Source organism: Diceros bicornis, chromosome 10 (genome assembly GCF_020826845.1).
Source record: "Diceros bicornis minor isolate mBicDic1 chromosome 10, mDicBic1.mat.cur, whole genome shotgun sequence".
Taxonomy (NCBI): domain Eukaryota; kingdom Metazoa; phylum Chordata; class Mammalia; order Perissodactyla; family Rhinocerotidae; genus Diceros; species Diceros bicornis.
Genome location: NC_080749.1, coordinates 80358741 through 80382891, shown reverse-complemented (window position 1 = coordinate 80382891; position 24151 = coordinate 80358741). Strand labels below are relative to the sequence as shown.

Genomic DNA, 24151 nt, shown 5'->3' with positions numbered 1-24151 from the left:
TGAATGATGTCTGCCAAAGATACAGAAAAACAGAATGATGCCACATTTTTGCAAACTTTGTTTAATTAGAATGATAAATAATCATGTACAGTAAAATCTTAATCAAATTCACACAAAAAGAATAAAGAATCCTAAAATTTATATGAAACAACAAAAGACCCCAAATAGCCAAAGGAATCCTGAGAAAAAAGAACAAAGCTGGAGATATCACACTCCCTGATTTCAAAATATACTACAAAACAGCATGGGACTGGCACAAAAACAGACACAAAGATCAATGAAACAGAATAGAGAGCCCAGAAATAAACCCACACATCTGTGGACAGCTAATCTTCAACAAAGGAGCCAAGAACATACAATGGAGTAAGGAAAGTCTCTTCAATAAATGCTGTTGGGAAAACTGGACAGCCACATGCAGAAGAATGAAAGTGGACCATTATCTTTCGTCAGACACAAAAATTAACTCAAAATCGATTAAACACTTGAATGTAACACCTGAAACCATGAAAATTCTAGAAGAAAACATAGGCAGTACGCTCTTTGACATCAGTCTTAGCAACATATTTTCAAGTACCACGTCTGACCAGGCAAGGAAAACAATAGAAAAAATAAACAAATGGGACTACATCAAACTAAAAAGCTTTTGCACAGCAAAGGAAACCACCAACAAAACGAAAAGACAATCTAACAATTGGGAGAAGATATCTGCAAACCATATATCTGATAAGGGGTTAATATCCAAAACATATAAAGAACTCATACATCTCAGTGACCAAAAAACTAACAACCCAATTAAAAAATGGGCAAAAGAAGATACACTGAACTGCAAGAAGATACACGAATGGCCAATAAACACATGAAAAGATGCTCAACATCATTAGTCATTAGGGAAATACAAATCAAAACCACGAGATACCATTTCATACCTACTAGGATGGCTATAATGAAAAAAAGGAAAATAACAGCTGGTGGCAAGAATATGGAGAAACTGGAGCTCTTCTACATTGCTGGTGGAAAGGTAAAATGATGCAGCTACCATGGAAAACAGTTTGGCAGTTCCTCTAAAAGCTAAACATATGACCCGGGAATTTCACTCCTAGGTATGTACCAAATGGAATTGAAAGCAGGGATTCAGACACCAATGTTCACTTCAGCACTGTTCACAACAGCCAAAATTTGTAAACAAACCAAATGTCCATAAATAAATAAATGGATAAACAACATGTGTGGCATATCCTTATAATGAAATATTATTCAGCCATGAAAAGAAATGAAGTTCTGATACATGCTACAACATGGATGAACCTTGAAAACATTATGCAAAGGTAAAACAAGCCAGCTATAGAAAAACAAATATTGTATGATTCCCCTTACATAAAATAACTAGAATAGGCAAATTCATAGAAATAGAAAGTTGAATAGTGGTTACCAGGGGCTGGAAAAAGGATGAGGAGTTATAGACCTTCTGTTGGGGTGATGAAAAAGTTTTGAAAATAGATAGTGGCAATGGTTGCACAACATTGTGAATGCAGTTAATGCCACAAATTGTATACTTAAAAATGGTCAAAATGGCAAATTTTATATTACATATATTCTACCAAATTTTTAAAAGTTGACTTAATTAACTAGCATACATACATTAGGGAATCCAATATCTGCCAATAATCACGTTAGTGCTAAATTCACTTGCCAAAGGTGGGGGCCAAAACATAAATGAAAGACTAGAGTGTCCCAGGCTATCACTGCCATTATGCCCTAGGAGATTCTACATGTGAGCTTTACAAGCAAGATTAACAGTATGATAATTATACATTTTCTTTACATTTGTAACCTTAACATTCCCAATCTGGAGGACATTTAGAAGAAGGTGAAGAGAGTATGGGGTTTATACTTTAATTCAATGTAGTCAGAGCCAGGTCACAGCACCTTGCTGAAAAGACTTATGAACTGCTTCCACAGATCAAGGAGCTCTCAAGGCTTGTATTCTTACTGATAAGAAAAAAAAAATATCTGAACCCACTGAACCTGAAAGTATAGAGGAAATAAAGTGTGTTGTAGAAATGTTCAAGGAAATACACCCATTCAAATTTATATATGACATGTGGATTAACCAGAAAGCAAGTAGAGACTGTACTCATTTTCCATACTACATGCCCTATCCTCAGCAAAGATACAGATTCTGAATAAATGCAGAGTTCTGCAGAACTCTTTGGTTTAAAAAGTCACAATTTCTGAAAAGATTCATTACTTTTGATGAGTACAGACTCTGCACTTTCGTTTCTGTAGTTGTCATTGGATTATGAACCTCCAGGTAATCTCAAACCCCAAGCATCTACCCTAACAATGGGGTTCAGTTTCAAGAGTATTAGAACAGAGAACACAATTAGGCCCACCGAGAACACCTGGAATTTTGGAAACCAGTGTGCAAATGCAAAAACCACTGCAAAATGTGTTTACTTGGTTCTGTAAAAGCACATTCTCTCATAAAGTGCAGGGATCAAGCAATCAACAGTGATGTAAATCTGAAGTCTAAATCAAGATGTACCTTAGCTGATTTTCAACAATCAGTATAAAGAATCTTTTAACTCTTTAAATGATTTTCATTCTTCACTAGCACTAAAGCTTTAACTGTTCTGCTCATTCATTCCTTTGCAAATATTCCTTGAGTGTTTATTCTGTCGGTACAGTACTAAGTCCTGAAGATGAAAATACAGAAATGGACAAGCCAGACACAGTTCCTGACTTCATGGGCTCACCATCTAGTGAGTATGAGAAACATTAAATAAATGATTAGACAAATAGTTAATTAATTATAATTGTACTAAGTGCTATGAAGGAAACTACACCAAACTAAGATGCAGTCATCAACTGGCTTTACGATCTCGGACCTCAGCTTCCTCATTTGTAAAACCAGGAAGTAGATCTAAATGATCTTTGAAGATCCTTCTAATTAAAAAAATATAAAAGTATAAAACTCTGCTTCCAGAGTCCCTCTGTCAGGATATTTATGCTTACAGAATCTATCAATAACGTAACATAATCCCCATCTCCCAACACATGATTTTTGGCACAAAAATATAAGGTTAGATGGAAAGTAAAGTAATCTTTACTGTTACAAATTCTTAAGTCCGAATTCCATTTATTAAATATACTGTGATGTTCTAAACTAACTACAAAGAGTAAGTGGGAGAAAAGCAGGTCCATAAATTATCTGTATGTATTGGAAGCACTTTGGAAACTGTTTAAAATGCACATTCCCAAGCTTCAACCAAAACCTACTACAGAATATCTGGAGGTCAGGCTGGGGAATCTGCACTTCTGATAAGCTTCTCAGGTAATTCTAACACACACTAATGTTCTAAGAAGTTGAGCACGGAATAAAACAAATAATGTTATGAGAAATGGTTTCAGAGTAAAACACCTCAGGACAAGAACTGTAAATAAACCTACCTGTGTGGCCTTGTCCCTCATGCAAGGAGCAGCTTGCCCATGACTGTCACGAGGCCAGTGCCCTGCGAGGTACGGAGCAGCAAGGGTATCCAGAGAGGAAGTGCGGCGGATGATACTAGAGGGGCTTGAGGAAGGTGGTCGTGTCTTGTCACCTAGATTTGAGACAAATATATTTATTTTAAAAATAGATTCGAAAGGAAACGAAGTAGAAACTAAGTTTTAAACTACACAGAAGTTCTCCAACATAAAAAGGAATAAGCTATTGATTCACACAAACTTGGATGAATCTCCAGGGAATTACTCTGAGTGAAAACAGTCAATCTCAAATGGTTACATACTGATGATTTCATTTATATAACATTTTTGAAATGACAAAATTTTAGAAATGGAGGAAAGATTAGTGTTTGCCAGGGGTTAGAGATGGGGGAGAGAAAACCAAGCGGCAGGAGGGAAGCAGGCGTCATAAAAGGGCAACATGAGGGACCCTTGTGATAAGGAACTATCCCGCATCCTGCCTCAGTGGTGGGTATACAAACGTACAAAGGAGATTAAACAGTTCAGAATTCAACACACACACACGAGTACAAGCAAAACTGAAGAAACCTGAATCAGAGCAGTGGACTGCACAACATCAATAACCTGGCTGTAATACTGTACTACAATTCTACAAAATGTTATCACTGAGGGAAACTGGGCAAAGTGTACAAAAGGTCTCTCTGCATTATTTCTTACAACTGCAATTATCTCTACAAAAAAATTGAAAATAAGACAAATGTATATATACCCATTTAAAAAATGTTGATCTTTACAATTAAATAGGTACTATATGTAAAATACTCATTTATCACTATACCATCTATACTCAAAAGGATATAAGGCAGCTAAGACAAACTTACAGGTAAAATTTCATTTTAATCAGCTCTATAAAACAGATCTTAGTGAGATTTTGTTACAATAAATAGACTCTAAGAAACCATATTAACCAGGCTATAGGAGCTATAATTGAGGCCACATACGCAAAAATCTTTTCCACTTCAAACTACAGAATATATACTTAGATGTAAGCCAAAAACAAAAACTAAAAAAACTTGAGGTAATGGGAAGTTAAAGGTGATGTAGAAGAAATACCCTCATACCTCCCTTTATTTTGATGGGGGAAAGGAGTAGGCTTAGCTAATTTATGCTTTAAAAATAAAAAAAATTAAGAGACTAAAAATATTAAATATAAATATATGTATAAGTAGGATTATATTACAACGCTATCATTCTACTTCTACATAATAAATACCTTGTTCTTCTTAAGGCTATATATGAAAACACTTGAAGACATCTCTCTTCTATTTGCATTACGTTATGCCTTTTTTTTTTTTTATAAGTTTTATTTTTTATTTTTTTGTGAGGAAGATCAGCCCTGAGCTAACATCCATGCCAATCCTCCTCTTTTTGCTGAGGAAGACTGGCCCTGGGCTAACATCTGTGCCCATCTTCCTCTACTTTATATGGGACACCACCACAGCATGGCCTGACAAGCGGTGCTACGGTGTGCACCCAGGCTCCGAATCGGGGCTGCCAGCAGTGGAGCGCACGCACTTAACCGCTACGCCACGGGGCCAGCCCCACGTTATGTCTTAATAAAGGTCTTGCATCGTTATAAGTATAAAAGTTCAGTTGCTCGTTATGTGACCCAAATAACAAAAGATTCAATTTCACTAAGTTAACAGTTACAGCAGCTGTGTTGATAATGATCATAAAAGCTGCTTCACAGATATATAATTTGCTTTCAAAATGGCACAATTATTTCACTAAAACAATGCCTACTTCTTACAAATGCTAGTCATCTCTGCATACAGTGTTCTGTTATAGTAAATAGAAAATAAACGCAGTACATATCCATAAGTTCAAGAAAACATGTGCCCACATTATCAACTGTGACAAGTGAAAAGCAATACATACATGTGTTCATGATTTTTCCTCTAAAAAATTAATTTCTATTAGGATAGTCACAAGAAGACTGTTCTTAGCTAGGGGAAAAAAAAGGCACAGACACTATGTAAACTGGTGTATATTCATTAAAATCAAATTGCTAAAAGCTGTCTGGCACTTTTCTTCCCCCACTATGACCCTGCTTTAGTCACCCACCAGAGCACTAATCAAACACACGCTACTAATGGATCTGATTCCATTTTCAAGGTTTTTAATTATCCAAGAGCTGACTTTTCAACTAGGCCTCCTAAGACTATTACATTTTCTATAATGAAAGGAAACTAGAAAAGTTATACATGGTCCCACGGAAAAACACTAAATATTTTCTCTTTTGAACTCCCTTCCTATAAGCCATCCATTTAAACATTTACTAAGAGTCTGTGAGCCAGCGCTAAGCCCTAGAAATTAAAAAGCCTAAGTTACAGTCTGTGGTAAACAACACACAGTCTATATCTAGCTTGTCATTATTCCATTTCAATCCAAGTTTCCAAAATTGACAGGATTTGGTGCTCAATTATGAGGGAGGTTAAGGGAGGGGAGGGAGCCTTAAGAGTCAAAGATGACTCAAAGATTCCCAGCCTACATGAACAAAGGCTGTATTTATAAGGGAGTTCAGAGGCACAGTCTCTTGACAGCTGACAAGACCCTTCATGATCTGGCCTCTCCAGCCTCGCTTTCCTGCCTGCACGGCCTCAATTCCTACCATGCTGAACAACCTGCACTTCCCAACATGTGCCATGCCCTTGCATGCCTCCAGGCCTTTCTCTCTGCCTAGATTACCTTCATATTCTTTCTCTGGTTGGGCTAATTCATGTTTAACCTTTCAAGCTTCAGTTCAGACGTCTGAACTGAAATTCAAAATTCAGTTCAAATGTTTCCTCTGGAAAATCTTCCTTGAACAGCCACCAAGCCCAAATAACACATCAACGTCTAGGTCAAAAGCCCTCTTGTGTGCTGCCATAGCATGGTTCACTGAAATGGTTCCTGACTGTGCCAGTGCTCCACTCGAGAGTGAGATTTTGGAGGGCAGGAATTCTTCTTCTCTGAACCCCAATGCTTAAGACAGTACTTGACATATGTGCAGAGAAGAGAATGACATCTAACGTTACTGTATTCTATCAACAAGGGCAGGTGCGCAATCAATTCAGACATTCTTTGGTTAATCCAAAGTAAATCAACAAAGACAAACACTGCACAGTATCACATATATGTGGAATCTAAAAAAAAAAAAGTCAAACTCATAGAAACAGAGAACAGAAAAGTGGTTGCCAGGTGGATGGGGGAAATAGGGAGAGGTTGATAAAGGGTACAAAGCTTCAGCAAAAGATGAATAAATAAGGTCTGAGGATTTAATGTATAACACCTTGACTACAGTTGATAACACTGTATTGTACAATTGAAATTTGCTAAGAGAGTAGAACTTAAAATGTTCTCACCAAAAAAATTAAAAAATAAATAAATGTGAGGCGATGGATACGTTAATTAACTAGATGGGAGGAATCTTTTCACGATATATACATCTATCAAATCATCACGATGTACCCTTTAACTATCTTACAATTTTATTAGTCTATTATACCTCAATAAAGCTAAAAGAAAAAACCAAAGTAAATCAAAACAACAAAACAAACGTTCAAACTTGACTTTGTTCTTTAAAAATCAAGTCTTTAAAGAAGTTAACTACAGGGTATGGCATTAAAAATTTCAGTCTATGCCTTGGGCCCTGGGAGTTCAGAACTCCCCAACTATGTGCACCAGTTCAACTGGCTCCTGGGTAACTTCAGCGGCAGCAGTAGATCATCCCAAACCATGGCCCCTAGGTATTACATTACAAAGGTCTGACAGATTTTGTCAGATTTAGGTATTTGTAGAACTTGATCAGGTACTGGTTTAAAGACTCTATTTCCTGTTATCCACAAAATCATTTAACAAGCAGAAGAGAGAAACTGAATATAGTCGTTTGTTCAGAAAGGGAAAAAAAACCTTTCCTTTTTCAAGAATATATACAATACTTAGTATAAAGAAACCTAACAGTACAAAAAAAAAATCCCAATAGGCCACCACGCAGAGAAAACCATTTTAATGAGTACTTATTTCCAAAAATCTGTCTACACTTACCGACATGTACAATTTTACATGAATGAGGCACTATTAGGCATGCTATTACTTACTGTTGAGAAAGAAAAAGGGCACGTCGAGGACCTATTTCCTTTGTGAGAAACATAAATCTACAATACATCACCATTTTTAATAGCTGTATAGTATCCTATTGAATGGATGGACATACCACAATTTAATTCCATACTGATGGACATTTTCAGTGGCAGATATATATCTTTTTATGCTTATTTATCTCTTTGTGAAAAAATTTCTAGACATCAAATTGTACATCCAAGGATACACATAGATCAAAATTTTTTTGACTATATTAATGTAAAATTTATTTATATGAGAAAAGATACTATAAAGAATGATAAAAGGCAAAGACTGTGAAAAAAATACTTGAAACACATTAAAACAAAGAATTAGTAACTAGATAAATATAGAAAACCTGCAGTCAATAAGAAGGCAGCAAACCATCCAAACGAAAAATTAACAAAGGACACAGAAGAGGAAACGCAAACAGTCAATGAACGAGATGAAAATTTTCAGTATTGCCAAATTGCCTTCCCCCAGAAAGGATCTTGCCCTCATAAGAACATTCATTTGCCCACATTCTGAAGTGTATTTTATCAATTTTGCCAATCTAAAAAAAGATGAAAAATACTATTTTATTTGCATTTCAATTATTATTTAGTTCTAAAATATTCATATTTTACTGGCAATTTATATTTCTTTACTACATAACCAGTATTTAAAAAATATTACTCCTAACTTCTCTTTTCTTAATCTTATAGATTAATCTTATAGAGATCTTTTCTTCTGATGAAGAAACATTTAAATTGAAGGAGCTTCCTTCAGTTTCATTTTAGCTTCCTTTTATCGAATTCAAGTAAAATTAAACCTAGCCAATCTTATCTTAAATAGTATGCATAGCATGATTAAATTCTTATAAAAGTAACTATCTATTCACCCACTGTCTAAACTGCCACACACACACACACACACTTAAAATGTCTCTGGAAAGAAATACAAAGAAACGGATGACACCAACTGCCTCCAGGAAGGGGAACTAGATGGCTGGTAGACAGAGAGGTGCAATGGAGATATTTCACTGTCTTCCCAATTGTACCTCTTAAATTTGACATGTGAACTTATTACTGGTATTTTTAAAATTCATATTCTTTGATTCCATGATTCTACATCTAGGCATGTATACAAATGTGGAAAAGGGCTTTAATTTCAAAGATATTCATAACATTTGCAATAGCAAAAATCATAAATGCTATGTCCAAAATTACAGAATAAGGAAACCGATGGAAAATACATAATGGAATATTAAAAATATTAAAAATTTTCTTTTGAAATGATAAACCTACATGAGAACTTATTTAATCTGTTAATGGAAAATTTAGGAAAAAAGTATGTTTCCATAATTTCTAATTTCGTATCTTCTTCAGTTATTTCCATACTTCTTCAGTTAATTCCTCCACTAAGTTTTCTACGAAACATTAACAGATAACATACCTAATAACTGATACAGGCACAGTAGTATCTAATTAATAGTTAATCCTAATAAGAACTAAATGATTAATTCAACCAAACTGCCTAGACATGGTAACAAAATAAAGAATTATTCTAGAAATTTAAAAATCCAATTAGTAATTATTCCTTTGTTAAACATGAGGTTTAATTTACATAAAATAAAATGGACCCATATTTTAGTGTATAATTTGAAGAGTTTTGAAAAACAAATAGACTCATTTAATCACCATCACAATCACAATTTAGAACACGGCCATCACCCTAAAATGACTCTTCAGGCCCCTCTGAAGTCAACCTCTCCACCCTTGGACCGAGGTAAACTCTGACCTGCTTTCTGTCAGAGGTTAGTTTCGCCTTTTTAAAAAGGTCACACAAATGTAATCACCTAGTGCATACTCTTGTGTCTCACTTCTTTCACTTAGCACAATGTCTGTAAGATTCATCCTTTTGTGTATTAGCAGTTCATTTCTTTTTATTGCTGAGTATTCCATTGTGTGGAAGCATGTGGTGGTTAATTTTATGTGTCAACTTGACTGGGCCATGGGGTGCCCAGATAGTTAGTTAAACATTATTCTGGGAGGGTGTTTCTGGATGAGATTAACATTTGAATTGGCAGACTGAATAAAGCAGATTGCCCTCTCTGATGTGGGTGAGCCTCATCCAATTCATTGGAGACCTGAACAAAACAAAAACAGCTGAGTAGGACAAAAAAGCAAAAATTTGCTCTCTTTCTGCCTAACTGCCTTTGAGCTGGGACATCGGTCTTCCCCTGCCTTCAGACTCAGATTCAGACTAGAATTTAGAGCACTGGCTCTACTGCTTCTCAGGCCTTCGGACAGGGGCTGGAACCACACCACTGACTCTCTCAGGTCTCTAGCTTGCTGACTGCAAGATGATGGGACTTCTCAGCCTCCAGAACCATATGAGCAAATTCCTTACAATAAATCACTATCTATCTATCTACTTAATGTGTCAATAGGATGGATGGAGATATACAGATACACAGAGATACATATATCCTACTGGCTTTGTTTCTCTGGAGAACCCAGACTAATACAATATACAACAATTTGGTTATCCACTAGCCTGTTGGTGGACATCTTAGGTTGTTTCCAGTGTTTCACTATTAAGAATAAAGCATATATCAACATTCTTGTACAAGTCTTTTTGTGGATGTTTTCATTTCTTTTGGGCAAACAGTGAAAACGCTGGGTCAAAGGACGAATGTAGGTCTCACTTTACAATACACTGCCAAAATGTTTTCCAAACTGGTTGAACCAATTTACATTTCCACCAACAGTGTGTAAGAGTTCCAGCTGCTCTACACCCTCATCAACATTCAGTATTGTCACATTTTTTCATTTCAATCATTCTAGTAGATGCGTAATGGTATCTTGCTGCGGCTTTAATGTGCATTTCCCCAATGACCAATGAGCTTGACCACTTTTAAGTGCTTTGCTGGCCATTCGTGTATCTTCCTCAGTGAGGCATCTGATCAAATCCATTGCCCATTTTTTGACTGGGCGGTTTGTCGTCTTATTAAATTGGATTTACATATTCTGGATGCAAGTCCTTTGTCAAATATATGTATATGAACATTTTTGCCTAGTCTGAATTGTGTCTTTTCATTTTTTAATGATTTTTTTTGAAAAGCAATTTTTAATTTCAATATAATACAATTTATCAACTACTTCTGTTAACAGTTTGTGTTTTTTTGTTAAGTTTGTGTTTTAAGAAATCTTTGCCCACCCCAAGATCAAGAAGATTTGCTCGTTTTCTTTTAGACATTTTTCAATTTTAGCTTTCACATTTAGATCTTTGATCCATTTACATTGCATTTTTGTGTACATAGTTTGAGGAAAGGGTCAAAGATTATTCCCTCTGCATTTGTTCCAGAAACATCTGTTGAAAATACTATACTTGCTCCACTGAACTACTTTAGGAACATTTACTGAAATATGTGGGCTATTTCTGGATGTTCTATTCTGTTCCATTGATCTATACCTCTGTCCACAGGCAGTACAGTATAAGTTCTCCAATTTTAATTATTATTTTTCAATATGGTTTTGGCTATTTACATTTTGATATAAATATCAGGTCTTTGTATTTTCACATAAATTTTAGGTTTAATGGCAAAAAAAAAATCAAATTTTACATATTTTTTCATACAAATTTTAGGACCAGAGTAGGGGTCATGAGAGCTGAGATCCCTGATCTGTTCCTGATCTCATGAGGAAAGAAATATGACATTAGCTGTAAGCTTATATTACATATCTACACACCATACAATACAGCTGCCTTTATTAGAAGTTCTCTTCTAGTCCTTGTTTCCTGAGAGTTTTTAACATGAAAAGATGTTGAATTTTGTCAAATATGTTTTCTGCATAAACTGAGACAATAATGTGGTTTTCCTTCTTTGCTCTTAGATAATAGGGTGAAATACAGTCAATTCTCACTATTCATGGTAGTTACGTTCTCTAATGTCTCCATGAGCACTGACATAAGGAATACTGAACCACTGCTCCTAGGGGAAATATAGGGTTAGACCTCCGCCAGCCTCTAGTCACATTTTCATCAACCAGTCATACATAACCTTGTTTTATGTATGTTTCTGTTTAAAGACACCTTATTTAATACATATGATTGATTAACACTGAAATCATGGCCAAAGGCACTATAACTCATGCCTGAACAAAGTTTCTCCAACATATCTATTTCCTCCATAAGGCACATAACAGCCTTCCTGTGCTTAGGAAACTAGACAGCACCTTCAGCACTCACTTGGAGGCCATTTCAAAGAAAAAAAAAATTAACAAAAAGCAAAAAATGAGAAAAATGAGGCACTAAACAGACTGTGAAAAGGATACTTGTTTATAGCATGAGAGCTAAAACGAGGCAGAGTGCTCTGTTTGACCTCAGCTGGGAATGTGTGCATCGCACGACTCAAATTCCTTACTGTCTGCAAGTGATTGCAAAAGTGTCACAAGTATTGATTTTGGAATGACAAAAAAATTTTAGCTGGTTGGCAAATTTTCAAATATGAAATCCACAAATAATACAGATTGTATATTGATTGATTTTTTACTACTAAATCAAACTTGTATACTTGGCATAAATGCCACTTAGTCATGATACATCATCATCACATTCATATTTATAGTGTTGGACTTGTTAATATTTTGTTAAGGAGTTTTGTGTTTGTATTCATCAAGAATATTGTCATGTAGTTTTCTTACAATGTCTTTGTATGGCTTTGGTATCGGAGTAACACTACCTCATAAAATGAGTTGGAAAATGTTCTCTCTTCTCTTTTCTGGAAGTGTTTACACGCAATTAGCATTACTTATTTCTTAAAAGCTGGATAGAATTCACCACTGAGCCATCTGGCCTGGAGTTTTCTTTATGAGAAGATTTTTAACTATGAATTCAATTTCTTTAAAAAACATAAGGATAGATAAAAGGATACTCAGATTTTCTATTTCTTCTTGTGTCAGTTTTGGTGGTTCGTCTCTTTTAAGGAATTTGTCTACTTGATCTAAATTACTGAATTTACTGGCATCAAGTCCACAATGATCCTTTATTATCCTTTTAATTTATACAGGATCTGTACTAATAACCCCTCTTTCATTCCTGGTATTGGTAATTTGTATCTTTTTTCCCTTCATCAATCTAATTAAAGGTTCATCATTTTTATTTATCCTTTCAAAGAACCAGCTTTTGATTTTACTGATTTTCTCTATTATTTTAAGTTTTCTCATTCACTGATTTCTGTTATCTTTATTTCCTTCCTTCTACTTACTTTGCAATTAATTTGCTCTTCTTTTTCTAGCTTCTTAAGGTAGAAGTGTAGAAAATTAATGATTTTGGACTTTTCTTCCTTCCTAATATAAGCATTTTCAAAGCTATACATTTCCCTCTAAGCATGTCTTAGCTGTATCCCAAAAAAATTATTTTGTGTTTTCATTACCATTCAGTTCAAAATATTTTCTAATTTCTCTTGTGATTTCTTCTTTGACCCATGGATTATTTAGAAATATTTTTTCAATTTCCAAATATTTTGGAGATTTTCCATATCTTATTCTGTTATTGATTTCTAATTTAACTCCATTGTGCTCAGAGAACATATTCTATATGATTTCACTCCTTTTAAAGTTAATGAGACTTATTTTATGGCTCAGTATATAGTTTTCCTTGGTGAACGTTCCATGTGCAGTGGAAAAGAATGTGTACTGTGCTTCTGTTGAGTGCTCTATAAATGCAAATTAGGTTATGTTTGTTGATAATGTTGCTTAACTCTTCTAACTGCTTACTGATTTTCTGTCTACTTGTGCTATCAATTACTGGGAAAGGAATGTTGACCTCTGCTTCATGAATTCTGAGGCTTCACTAATGGAAGCATACACAGAATATATGTTCTTGATGAAGTGACCCCTTTGCTATTATGAAATGTCCCTCTTTTTCCTTATTCTTAAGTCTACTTTAAACAGTAATCAGTACTCCAGCTTTCCTATGCTCCGTCTGTACAGTGCATATTTTTCCATCTTTTTACTTTTAACCTACCTGTTTCTTCATATTTAAAGTCTTTAGGTTGCATATAATTGGATCTTGTTCTATGTTAAATCCAGTCTGATAATCTCCGTATTTTTATTCAGCACTTAGACCATTTAATAGCAACATGGTCATAGCAATCTATCATTTTGCTATTTCCTATTTGTCCCATCTGTTCTTTGTTCTTTTCCCAAATAATTTTGGCTCAAGTATTTTTAGTAATTCATATATTCTACTGATACACTAGCTACCTCTTTTACTTTTTGCTTGGTTGGCTCAGCTCTAGGGTTTTACAATATGCATCTTAACTTACCACAGTCTACCTTCAGATAAAATTATATCACTTTACATGTAACATAAGACCCTGAGGATTGTATGTTTCTACTGCTGCCTCCTGTCCTTTGTGCTACTGTTGTCATGTATTCTATGTATACATTATATACCCAAATACGTTATTACTATTTAGCTTTAAGCAATTATCTTCTAAAGACATCAAATGATGACAAAAAAGTCTTATCTTTCTCCCTTACTTAGTATTTCTCTTTATTCATTTGTATAGATCCAAGTTTTGATCTGATATCCTTTTCCCTCCATCTGAAGAACTGCCTTTAACATTTCTTGTAGTGCAAGTTTGCAGGCAAAGAATTCTCTCAGATTTGGTACATATAAAAAGTATACAGCAGAGCCCGGTCCAGTGGCATAGTGGTTAAGTTTCTGTGCTCCGCTTCAGTGGCTTGGGGTTCGCAGCTTTGGATCCTGGGCACGGACCTACACTCCGCTCTTCAAGCCATGCTGCGGGGGCGTCCCACATACAAAACGGAGGAAGACTGGCACAGATATTAGCTCAGGGCTAATCTTCCTCAGCAAAAAGAGGAAGATTGGTGACAGATATTAGCTTAGGGCCAATCTTCCTTACCAAAAGAAATAAAATAAACGAGTATACAGCCATCCTTTTGAAGGATGTTTTTGCTGGGTAAAAAATTCTATCTGGGTTTACATTTTTATTTTATTTTTTAGCACTTTAAAGACATCATTCCATTAGGTTCTGTCATATTATTATTTCTAGCAAGAAATTTGCCATCATTTTTTGTTCCTCTGTACATAAAATGTCATTTTACTCTAGCTGCTTTAAAATCTTTTTCTCTATCATTGGTTTTCAGCCATTTGATTATGATGTGCCTTAGAATGGTCTTCTTTGTGTTTATTTTGCTTGGGATTATTAAACCTCTTGGATCAGCAGGTTTACATAAAGTTAGGATATTGTTCAGTCATTGTTTCTCTAAACTTTTTTTTTTTGCCCTCCCCCTCCTTCTGGAAGTAGAATTACACCCACCTTATATCATAAATCACAAAAGTTCTGTTCATTTTTTTTTTTTTTAGTCATTGTTTCCTCTACATTTAATTTTTGGGTAGTTTCTATTGCTATGTCTTCAAGTTCACTGATCTTTTCTTTAACAGATAAGAAACTGCTATTATCTACTGTTAATCCCAATCAGTGAATGTTTCATTTCACTTTTTTTATTTCTTATCCCTACAAATTCCATTTAGTTCTTTTTAAAATATACTTTCTTTTTCTTCTCATTACATTCATGTTTTCCTTTAAATCTCTGAGCATTCTGAACACATTTATAACACCTGTTTTAAAGTTTCTGTCTGTTAATTCTATGATCTTTGTTATTCTTAGCCTGTTTCCACTGCCTTAGTTTTCTCCTGGTGTTCACATTTTCCGGATTCTGGTAATTTTTTATCGAATGCTGTACACAGTGTTATACTTTTAAGTGTATGGATTTTGTTATTTTCCTTTAAAGATTGTTGGGCTTTGTTCTGAAAGTTAGTTAAGAAATTTGTGGATCAGCTTGATCTTGGAAGTTCGTGTTAAGTTTAAGGCCACACTGGAGTAAACTTTACTCTAGGCTAGTTCAACCCTACTACTAAGGCACGGCCCTTTTGGGGTCTCTACTGAACATCCTGGATGATCAACAGGTCTCACCACTGCCTCGTCAGTGCTTGAGCAACTCCCCAGCCCTGGGAATTACTCAACGTACAGGGCCCCAGTCAAGCCTTGTCCAGTCTCACGGAGTCTCACTCTACATACACACATTCTACACACTCCTTTAGCAAGGGCTAAAGGAAACCCCTACAGAGATTTCCAGAACTCTTTTTCTACACAGCTCTTCTTCTCTGAAGCTCGGTCCAGCAATTTTCAGCCACTTCAACCTCTGTGAATTCTAATCTCTATCTCATCAATTCAACACCCCCCAGACCAAGACTCCCCAACTCCCCCTGCCTGCACCATGGTCTGAAATCTGTCTTCTAGCAGAAATTCAGGACTATTACAGCACTCCCCTTACCTGTTTCCCTTTTCTCAGGAATCACATTCTCACACTGCCTGTTGTCCACTATCAAAAAACAGCTGTTTGATACCTTTTGTCCAATTTTCCTCATTGTTTACCAGAGGAGATTAAGTCCAGAGACTGTTTCTTCTCACGGCCAGAAGTAGAAGTCTTTTCACGTCCAAGTAATCATACTTTAAACTCAAGTGATTCCTGATATATCATCCAGAACTATAAAGAAATCTTCTGCTTAGTGAGTTGTTTTATTCATGGAACAGAATATTTATATAGAACTATATAAATAACGAGGAAAAAATAAAAATGAAAAATAATAATGAGGAAAAAAAGGAAATACCTAAATACAACTGACATTGAGCAATTAATACATATCAGGCATTGTGCTAATTGCTTTCCATGCATTACCTCATTTAAACTACACAATAACACTATGAGGTAGAGATTATCAATTCAGAAATTCAACAAATCTTTAGTAAGCTCCTATTATGAGCCCAGACTCTTCTAGGTACTGGTGATACAGCGGTGAGCACAAAAGTCAAAATGTGCAATATTTAGGAGTTTATCATCATTAATCCCACCCTCCAGTTGAGGAAACTGAAGTTTAGAGAAGTTAAGTAACTTGTCACCATTACAATTAGTAAGAGGTAGAGCCAAGGCTTCAGTGTAAATCTCTTTAAAACTAAACTCTGAACAAGTTCTAAACTACTACATGAGAAGGCCTTTCACAGAACTCACAGCCTAGTGAGAAATACAGATAATTAGGTACATACAACACAGTATGATCAATACTAGAAGAGTGATATGTCCACAGTGTTAAGAGGAGGACTCACAGGGCACCTCTCACATTTTACTAGAAGCAGCAAGAAGAAACCTGTTGGCACCTTTGACACTTTGCTTAGAAATCTCCTTAGCTAGATCACCTGATTCATTAGGCACATTTCCTGCTTTCCAGGCTACTGAGGGCAAGAGTGTTGCTCGGTTTTCTGTCTCAATATAACAAGGATCCTTTAGTTTTCAGCAATGTTTCTCATTTCCTCTTGAGCTCTCACCTGCAGCTTCCTCAAAGCCCAAATTCACAGTCTGTTCAAAGAAATTTCTCCATCATGAGTGACAAAATTCTTTCAACCTCCACCCACTGCCTGGTTCCAAAGCCACTCCCATATTTTTACATATTTGTTATGGCAGCACCCCACCAAAATCTGTATTAGTTAACTATTGCTGCATAACAAATTACTCCAAAATTTAGTTTGGTGGCTCCAAAACAACAAACATTTACTATCTCACAGATTCTGTGCGTCAGAAATCCAGGTGTGATGTAACTGGGTGTCTCTGACTCAGGATCTCTCACAAGGATGGAATCGAGGCTCAGCTGGGGCTGCAGTTACCAAGGCTCAATTGCAGGAAGATCTGCTTCCAAGCTCATTCACAAGGCTAATGGCAGACCTCAGGTCCTCGCTGGCTGCTGCTGGCCAGAGACATTAGTTTCCTGCCATTTGGGCCTCATTATAAGACTACTTAAATATAGGAAGCTGTGACCCCAACAGAACAAGGACTCTAAGAGAGAGAAAGTTGAGTGAGGGAGAGCAAATGCAAGTGACAATCTTTTGGTAACCTAATCTCAGAAGTGACATCTCATCGCTTTTGCTACAGTCTTTTGTTAGAATTGAGTCACTAGGTCCACCTCACACTCAAGGGGAGGGTATTACACAAGGGCATGAAAAATAAATAGGGTTGTTGTGAGGATTAAAGGTGAATGTTTATGTACACAGCCTGGACATAGTAAATATAGCATCTAGCGTTATTATAACTTTCCCAAATTTCAGGCTTAGGCAACTAGGATATAATTAGTTCAGTTTCAAACCCACTGAGTTTGATATAGCTATAGGATATTAAATTGAGATTTAATAGGCAGTTTAACACATTAGTGTGTGTATAAGAGTGTATCTAGAGTTCTGTGCCAGAAGGAGAAATTTAGAAGTAATCTGTGTACAGACAGGCTCAAGTCATCGGTGCACAGTTGATGAAGCATAAGAGAAGCGAGTAATGAATGGAACCCTAAGAAACAAGAACATTTCAGGGACCTGCAAAGAAAGAGAAGTCTGGGAAAGAGGCTGCCTCTGGATTGCTGTGAGGATGGAATGGAAAAAAATACATAAAACAACTAGAGGATAGTAAGAGCTATTTCAATAAAGTCAAGTCAACAGGCAGAACTCATATTGGATAGTTTGAGGCATTATTGGGAAGTCAGAAGTTAGACATGACCCTTTAAAGAAGGTTCCTTATGAAGGGAAAGGAATAAAGTAAAAGCTTTAAAAGAATGTGGCAGAAGAAATGATTGGCCTTTAATTTATTACTCTAAAGCAGGCACTAACAACTTTTTTTTTACACTAAATTCAAGTCCAAAACAAACAGTAAAAGGAAATGCTTTGTGGTGAAGCAAGGACTTAGTCCTCTAGCAGAGACGACATCAGCCAGCTGTAACCAAAGTTCACACTACCTTAGTTCCTAAGTATGCATCTCCCTTTTGAGCTCCCATTGTAAACCATTTAAAAAAAAACTACAACAGATCCATTTGCAACCAACGAACACTTGTTAATGTCAGTCTTCAAAGAGTGACAATAAAGGAACACAACACAAAAAGTAAACAGAATTTAAGTTTCATATGTCAAAAGGTACTTTAGAATCTTAATTATCAATCAGTGCACACATCATGTTGTACTTGTTAACCTCCACAACATCAGCTTTAACTTGCTCTCTCCCTTGCGGGAAACATCAACTCACACCTGCCTGCCATATGTCTAGAGAGCTGAGCTACAAGCAATTCTCAACCTATCATTTCTATCACCTTCTCTGTTCATCCTCCTGTGCTGCCTACCTTCCACAGCATTCATTCAATAAACATTTATTGAATATCTACTATACACACAGGAATGGAACAAAAGAGAAAGGCCCCTGCTCCTAGAAAACTTATATTCTAATAGGGAAAATGAGACCATAAAACCAACAAATAACATGTCAGGTGCCAATAACAGAGAACAACAAGCAGGCAAAGGAGTTGGGAAGTGTGCTGTATGGGGTTGCCATTTTATACAGAACTTACGGAAGGCCTTTCTGATAAGGTGCCATTTGAACAGAGACCTTAGAACAGACAGAGGAGAGAGGCAGGAGTATCTGCAGAGTGATCGGGCAGGAGAGCAGAACAAGGGAAAAAGCTCTGAGGCAGAAGCACTCTTGGCCTCCCAAAATCACTTAACCTTTTTCTCTCCTGTAACCCTCCCAACCCAAAACTGGAAGGTTCACCACAACGATACCATTCTGACCACTCCTTCCTTCCCACACTCATTACTACTGTCCTGATTCCAGGTTTCATCACTTCTTGCTTTGACAATTGCACCAAACTAGTCTGCCTCCAGCTCCTCCCTCCTCCATCCCAGCCTACATTCTGCTACCGTCTGTTCATGGTACTCAGAAGTTCTCAATGAGTCCACAACACAAACTGAATAAAATTACAATCTGAATCTGGCATCTGAAAACTCCTCCAGATTTGCCCCAGCCTATATTTCCTATTTTTCCTAGTGCTCCTAGAAAGAGCCAGTAGAATACAGTGGTTAAAGCACAGGCTCTGTCACCAAACGGTCTGGATTAAAAACCTTGCTCTGTCATTTACTAGATGCATGATTTTGCATGTTACTTACATCTCTGTGCTTTCAGTTTCCCCATCTGTAAAATGGGGATAATTATGATACTCCTTTTAAGACTTGTTGTGAAGACTGTTTAAAAAAATCTATGCAGAGCACTTAGAATCATCCTGGTACATTAAATATATTTTATAATAAAGTAATTTCAAATATTAATCCACATATATACCTCTCCTGCCACCTCCCATCTTATGCATTCAATAAGCATTTATTAAAATGATTATATATCTACACATGGAATACAATTTCAATAAAACGAGTGAGGTTTACTCTCTGTAAGTTATACCTCAAAAATAAAGTTAAGGGCTGGCCCAGTGGCATAGTGGTTAAGTTTGCATGCTCTGCTTCAGCAGTCCAGGGTTCACGGGTTCAGATCCCAGGCGCAGACCTATGCAGCGTTTATCAAGCCATGCTGCTGCAGGCGTCCCACATATAAAGTAGAGGAAGATGGGCACAGATGTTAGCCCAGGGCCAGTCTTCCTCAGCAAAAAGAGGAGGACTGGCAACAGATGTTAGCTCAGGGCTAATCTTCCTCACCGAAAAAAACAAAAAAGTTAAAAATAAATATAGTCCTTCCAAAAAAGACGCCTCTCTATGTATAAAAAACTCTCTAAGGTTAACAATAAAACGTGTAACTCTGTATACAGTATGATACAATTCTACCAAATCTGTCCAAAGTTTATAAAATGTATGTATGTGTGGAGGGTGTTTGTATACCACTAAATAAAAATTCTGCAGGAATATCCAAAAAACTGTTAAGGGCCATGGAGAAGAATATTTTTCATTTTAAATCCTTCTGAAAGGCATGAACTTGTTTTTTTTTTTATCATGTACATGTATTATTTTTATTTTTAAAAATTAAAAATTATTTGAAACCAACACATCACAGGCCTTGTGCTGACTTATAGTTTGACAGGACAGGCAGGTTCCAAAGAGCAGTCAGAAGCCTAATGAGTCCCTTAAAAAGGGAGAAGTGCCGACTGCTCTGGAAGCTTATGAAACAGGAAGTGTCATCAAGCTGAGACCCAAAGAATGAGCATGAGTATCTAGGGGTAGGAGGAGTTCTTCAAGCCAAGAGGAAAGAATGTGCAAAAGATCTGAAGCAGAAAAGGGCATTTTTGCTCAAGAAATCAAAACACGGTTGATATGGCCAGGCCACAGAGAGAAACAGTGCGGCTAACTTCCTTTCTTCTTATCCTGATAAGGGTAGGCAGACCTTCAAGACCCAGTTCCAGTATCATCTCCAAGAAACTTTCCCCAACTTTCCGGGCCAAATAGATTTCCTCTGTGTTCCTACAGGACTGAGTACATCTGACCACTTGCCACACAGTCTACCAAATTCACGTCTGTGTCTCTCACACTAGCCCGGAAGATCCTTGAAGGAAGGGATCCCATGTCTCCTCTGTCATTTTATATATAGTGTACACAGGGGTCAGCAAACTATAACCCATGGGCCACCTAGCTAAGAACGGGTATTTGCATTTCTAGAAAGTTAGGGGAAAAAAACAAAAGAATATTTTGTGACTCATGAAAATTACATGAAATTCCAATTTCAGTGTCTGTAAATAAAGTTTTGTTAGAAGACAGCCATACTCATTCATTTATTTACATGTCACCGATGTCTGTTTTCTTGCTACATATCATCAGTGACATCAATTTACATATCATCAATGGCAGAGATGATTTATTGCGACAGACTGTATATGGCTCACAAGTCCAAAATATTTACTGCCTGGCCCTTTCCAGAAAAGGTTTACCCACCCTCGTAAGCCTAAGGCCTCACACCATGTCCCCGAGCTTTCTTTATAGTCTCCCTATCACCTCAGTAACTTGAAAGTTGAGTGGGGTGGGAAATATCAGAATTTCCAGGGTAGTAATGTATACTTAATATTATAATTTCCTATTGACAACATAAAATACCTATTGTTTTCATAGTATAGTCTCCTAAGAAACCAAAACTTTACTAAAATCTTGACGGTTTATACTTTCTTAACATAATCCTAAACATTTTCTATTTTGAAGAGAACATGTTTCATTTAAAAATGAGATTTGATGTTGAAGTCACCTAAAAAGAAACACAAAAACGTATCCTTAGCTGAAGCCTCATGTTCGGCACGCCCTCCTCTGCTGGCTCCTTTCCTGGACTCATTTTTTCAGCTGAAACGGAGGAGGATTTTCACGTATATTGGACAAAGGTGAGGTGTTCACTTCCTCAGCATTGTGTATTTGAAAATGTTAGGCACGCAGGCCTTTTATCTAAACCTCCATATGATGAAATTAATGCAAACCTTATTGAAAAAAGAAATTTCAGATTGGATTAGAAAACATATTGGAATCTATGAAACCTGACAAAAGTTTTATATGAAACCGTGCTTTTAATCACGTAGAATAAATTAGCCACTGGAAAAACCCTTCTGAAAACTTATACACCAACTGGTGCCAAAACTTTAAAGAGGAAATTAAGAAATTCCACTGCATTTCTTTGCTGGATGCCAAATTAATGACTCAGCTAAGACTCTTCAATTTTGTGAGAAACTAAATCACTCTTTATTTTTACTGTTTGTGATGTATCCATCAATAAAGGAAACAGTAATTAATTGTATATGCTCAATATACAATTAAGGAAGAAGAAATGCGATTTACAGGTGACCACTATTAAAATTTGGAGACCACTATTAAAATTAATAAAATCTTGACATCTGAGTGAGCATTCTTCATTGCCAAATGGGTCAGAGACAGTTAGTGCCTCCACTTAGGCTGGAGCTATGTGACTGGTTCTGGACATGCACTATGAATGAAGTGACACATCCGAAGGTGACGTAAGAACAGGTGTACCTTCTCCATGCTTTCTCCTGTCTACATGGTGGACAGAGGGAACTCTGAGACAGTGGAGTTTTAGCTTGGGTCTGAGTCATTGGTTGGAGGACAGCTCTGCCAAAGAGCCACCCAACCTATACTGTCCATGATACACCTCCGTTGTGTTAAGTCACTGAAATTTCTGGAGTGTGTTTCAGCAGACAGTGTTAACTACCGTAATGTAGAGCAAATAAGCTGAACTGGGGTGGAAGGAGCATGGTTAGTGTAGGTACTTGTGTTGTTCTAGTAATACACGGGAATTCTGGTGAAAATCCAAGGGAAAAAAACAACTATTTTGAGGATATACAATATCTTTCACCATTTATAGCTGAATCTATCAATACCCTACCGATATCCATTCACAGCCACTATGGACCGCACCTGCAGTTTCTATGGATAGTTCTCTGGACAATTTCTCAAGCGTCTGTGCCTCTCGGCCTGAGAGCTTTCTCCAATTGAAGGAGCACACTCAACTTGGCAGCAGGGCAAGCAGGAAGTGCCTGGGAGTTAACACTCCTAAAACCTTCAACCACTGAGGGAGAAGTGGTGGATAAACACCCTAGCTTCCTCATCCCTCAACGGGACAGTTCTGCGGTATGTCCTACTCGATCTATCAGAGGGGCTCAGCAGGACTGAGCTCCAGCTGCCCCCTGTGGTATAGTACTTATTAATGCAACCTTATTGGCTTCCATCTCTTCCCTACTTCCTCAACATCCCCATCTAGGGTCAACGAAACAAGTCCCTGTCTCAGGATCTTCTTTTGGGGGAACCCAAACTAAAACACCGTGTAGCGTTAACTTTCAAAACTATGTCTTTATAATCTACAACACTACAACTTCCCTATGAATATGGGAAATTATGTGGGATACAAAATATTAAATCATTAAATTATTTGTCTGGCTCTTTGGACATCAAACTGAAGATCACAATTATCCTAGATTTAGAAACTGAGAGGAAGACCAATACTTGCAAGCTTTCAAAGTGAGTCAAGTGTTAGTATATGAGGTAAGTTTATTTGAAGCACTGAATACAAGGAATCAAACTTCAAAATGCAAACACCAAGGAGGAGCTACTGTCTTTGCCTGTCTAGTCTAACTCTCTCCTCACCCTTCCCTTGGTTTGGTAACAGACTCTGGTCCCTGAACAGCATGTGTAAATGACCCAGGCTTAGTCAGTAACAATACCTCATCCTTCCAGGTAGGGTAACCGATTCTGGAAAGGGCACCCAACCTAACATAGTCCTTCCCTCGAATTTTTCTAGCTGGAGTTGGTGGGGAAGAAGCCCTCTTGCCTCATTGGTCTTGCAGATGAAAATATGAGTCTGGAATGGTCTGTGGCCTTATTCCCTGCTACAGAGAGAAAGTCCTTGCACTGGAAAGTATACTTTTTCTTTTCTTTTTTTGTGAGGAAGACCAGCCCTGAGCTAACATCCAATGCCAATCCTCCTCCTTTTTGCTGAGGAAGACTGGCCCTGGGCTAACATCTGTGCCCATCTTCCTCTACTTTATATGGGATGTCACCACTGCATGGCTTGCCAAGCAGTGCGTCGGTGCGCGCCTGCGATCCCAACCGGCGAACCATGGGCCACCGCAGAAGAGCGTGAACAATTAACCGCTTGTG

The 24151-nt window shown here is 36.9% G+C and overlaps 1 protein-coding gene across 1 annotated transcript in view; it reads right to left on the bottom strand.

The window, feature by feature from the left end:
- The window catches only part of FAM117B (family with sequence similarity 117 member B), a 72475-nt gene that overhangs the window by 29848 nt on the left and 18476 nt on the right, over positions 1 to 24151 (bottom strand). Inside the window, exon 2 of the mRNA XM_058549622.1 lies at positions 3451 to 3602. Within this exon, the coding sequence (XP_058405605.1) occupies positions 3451 to 3602 (152 nt within the window). The remainder of the gene's footprint in view (positions 1 to 3450; positions 3603 to 24151) is intronic.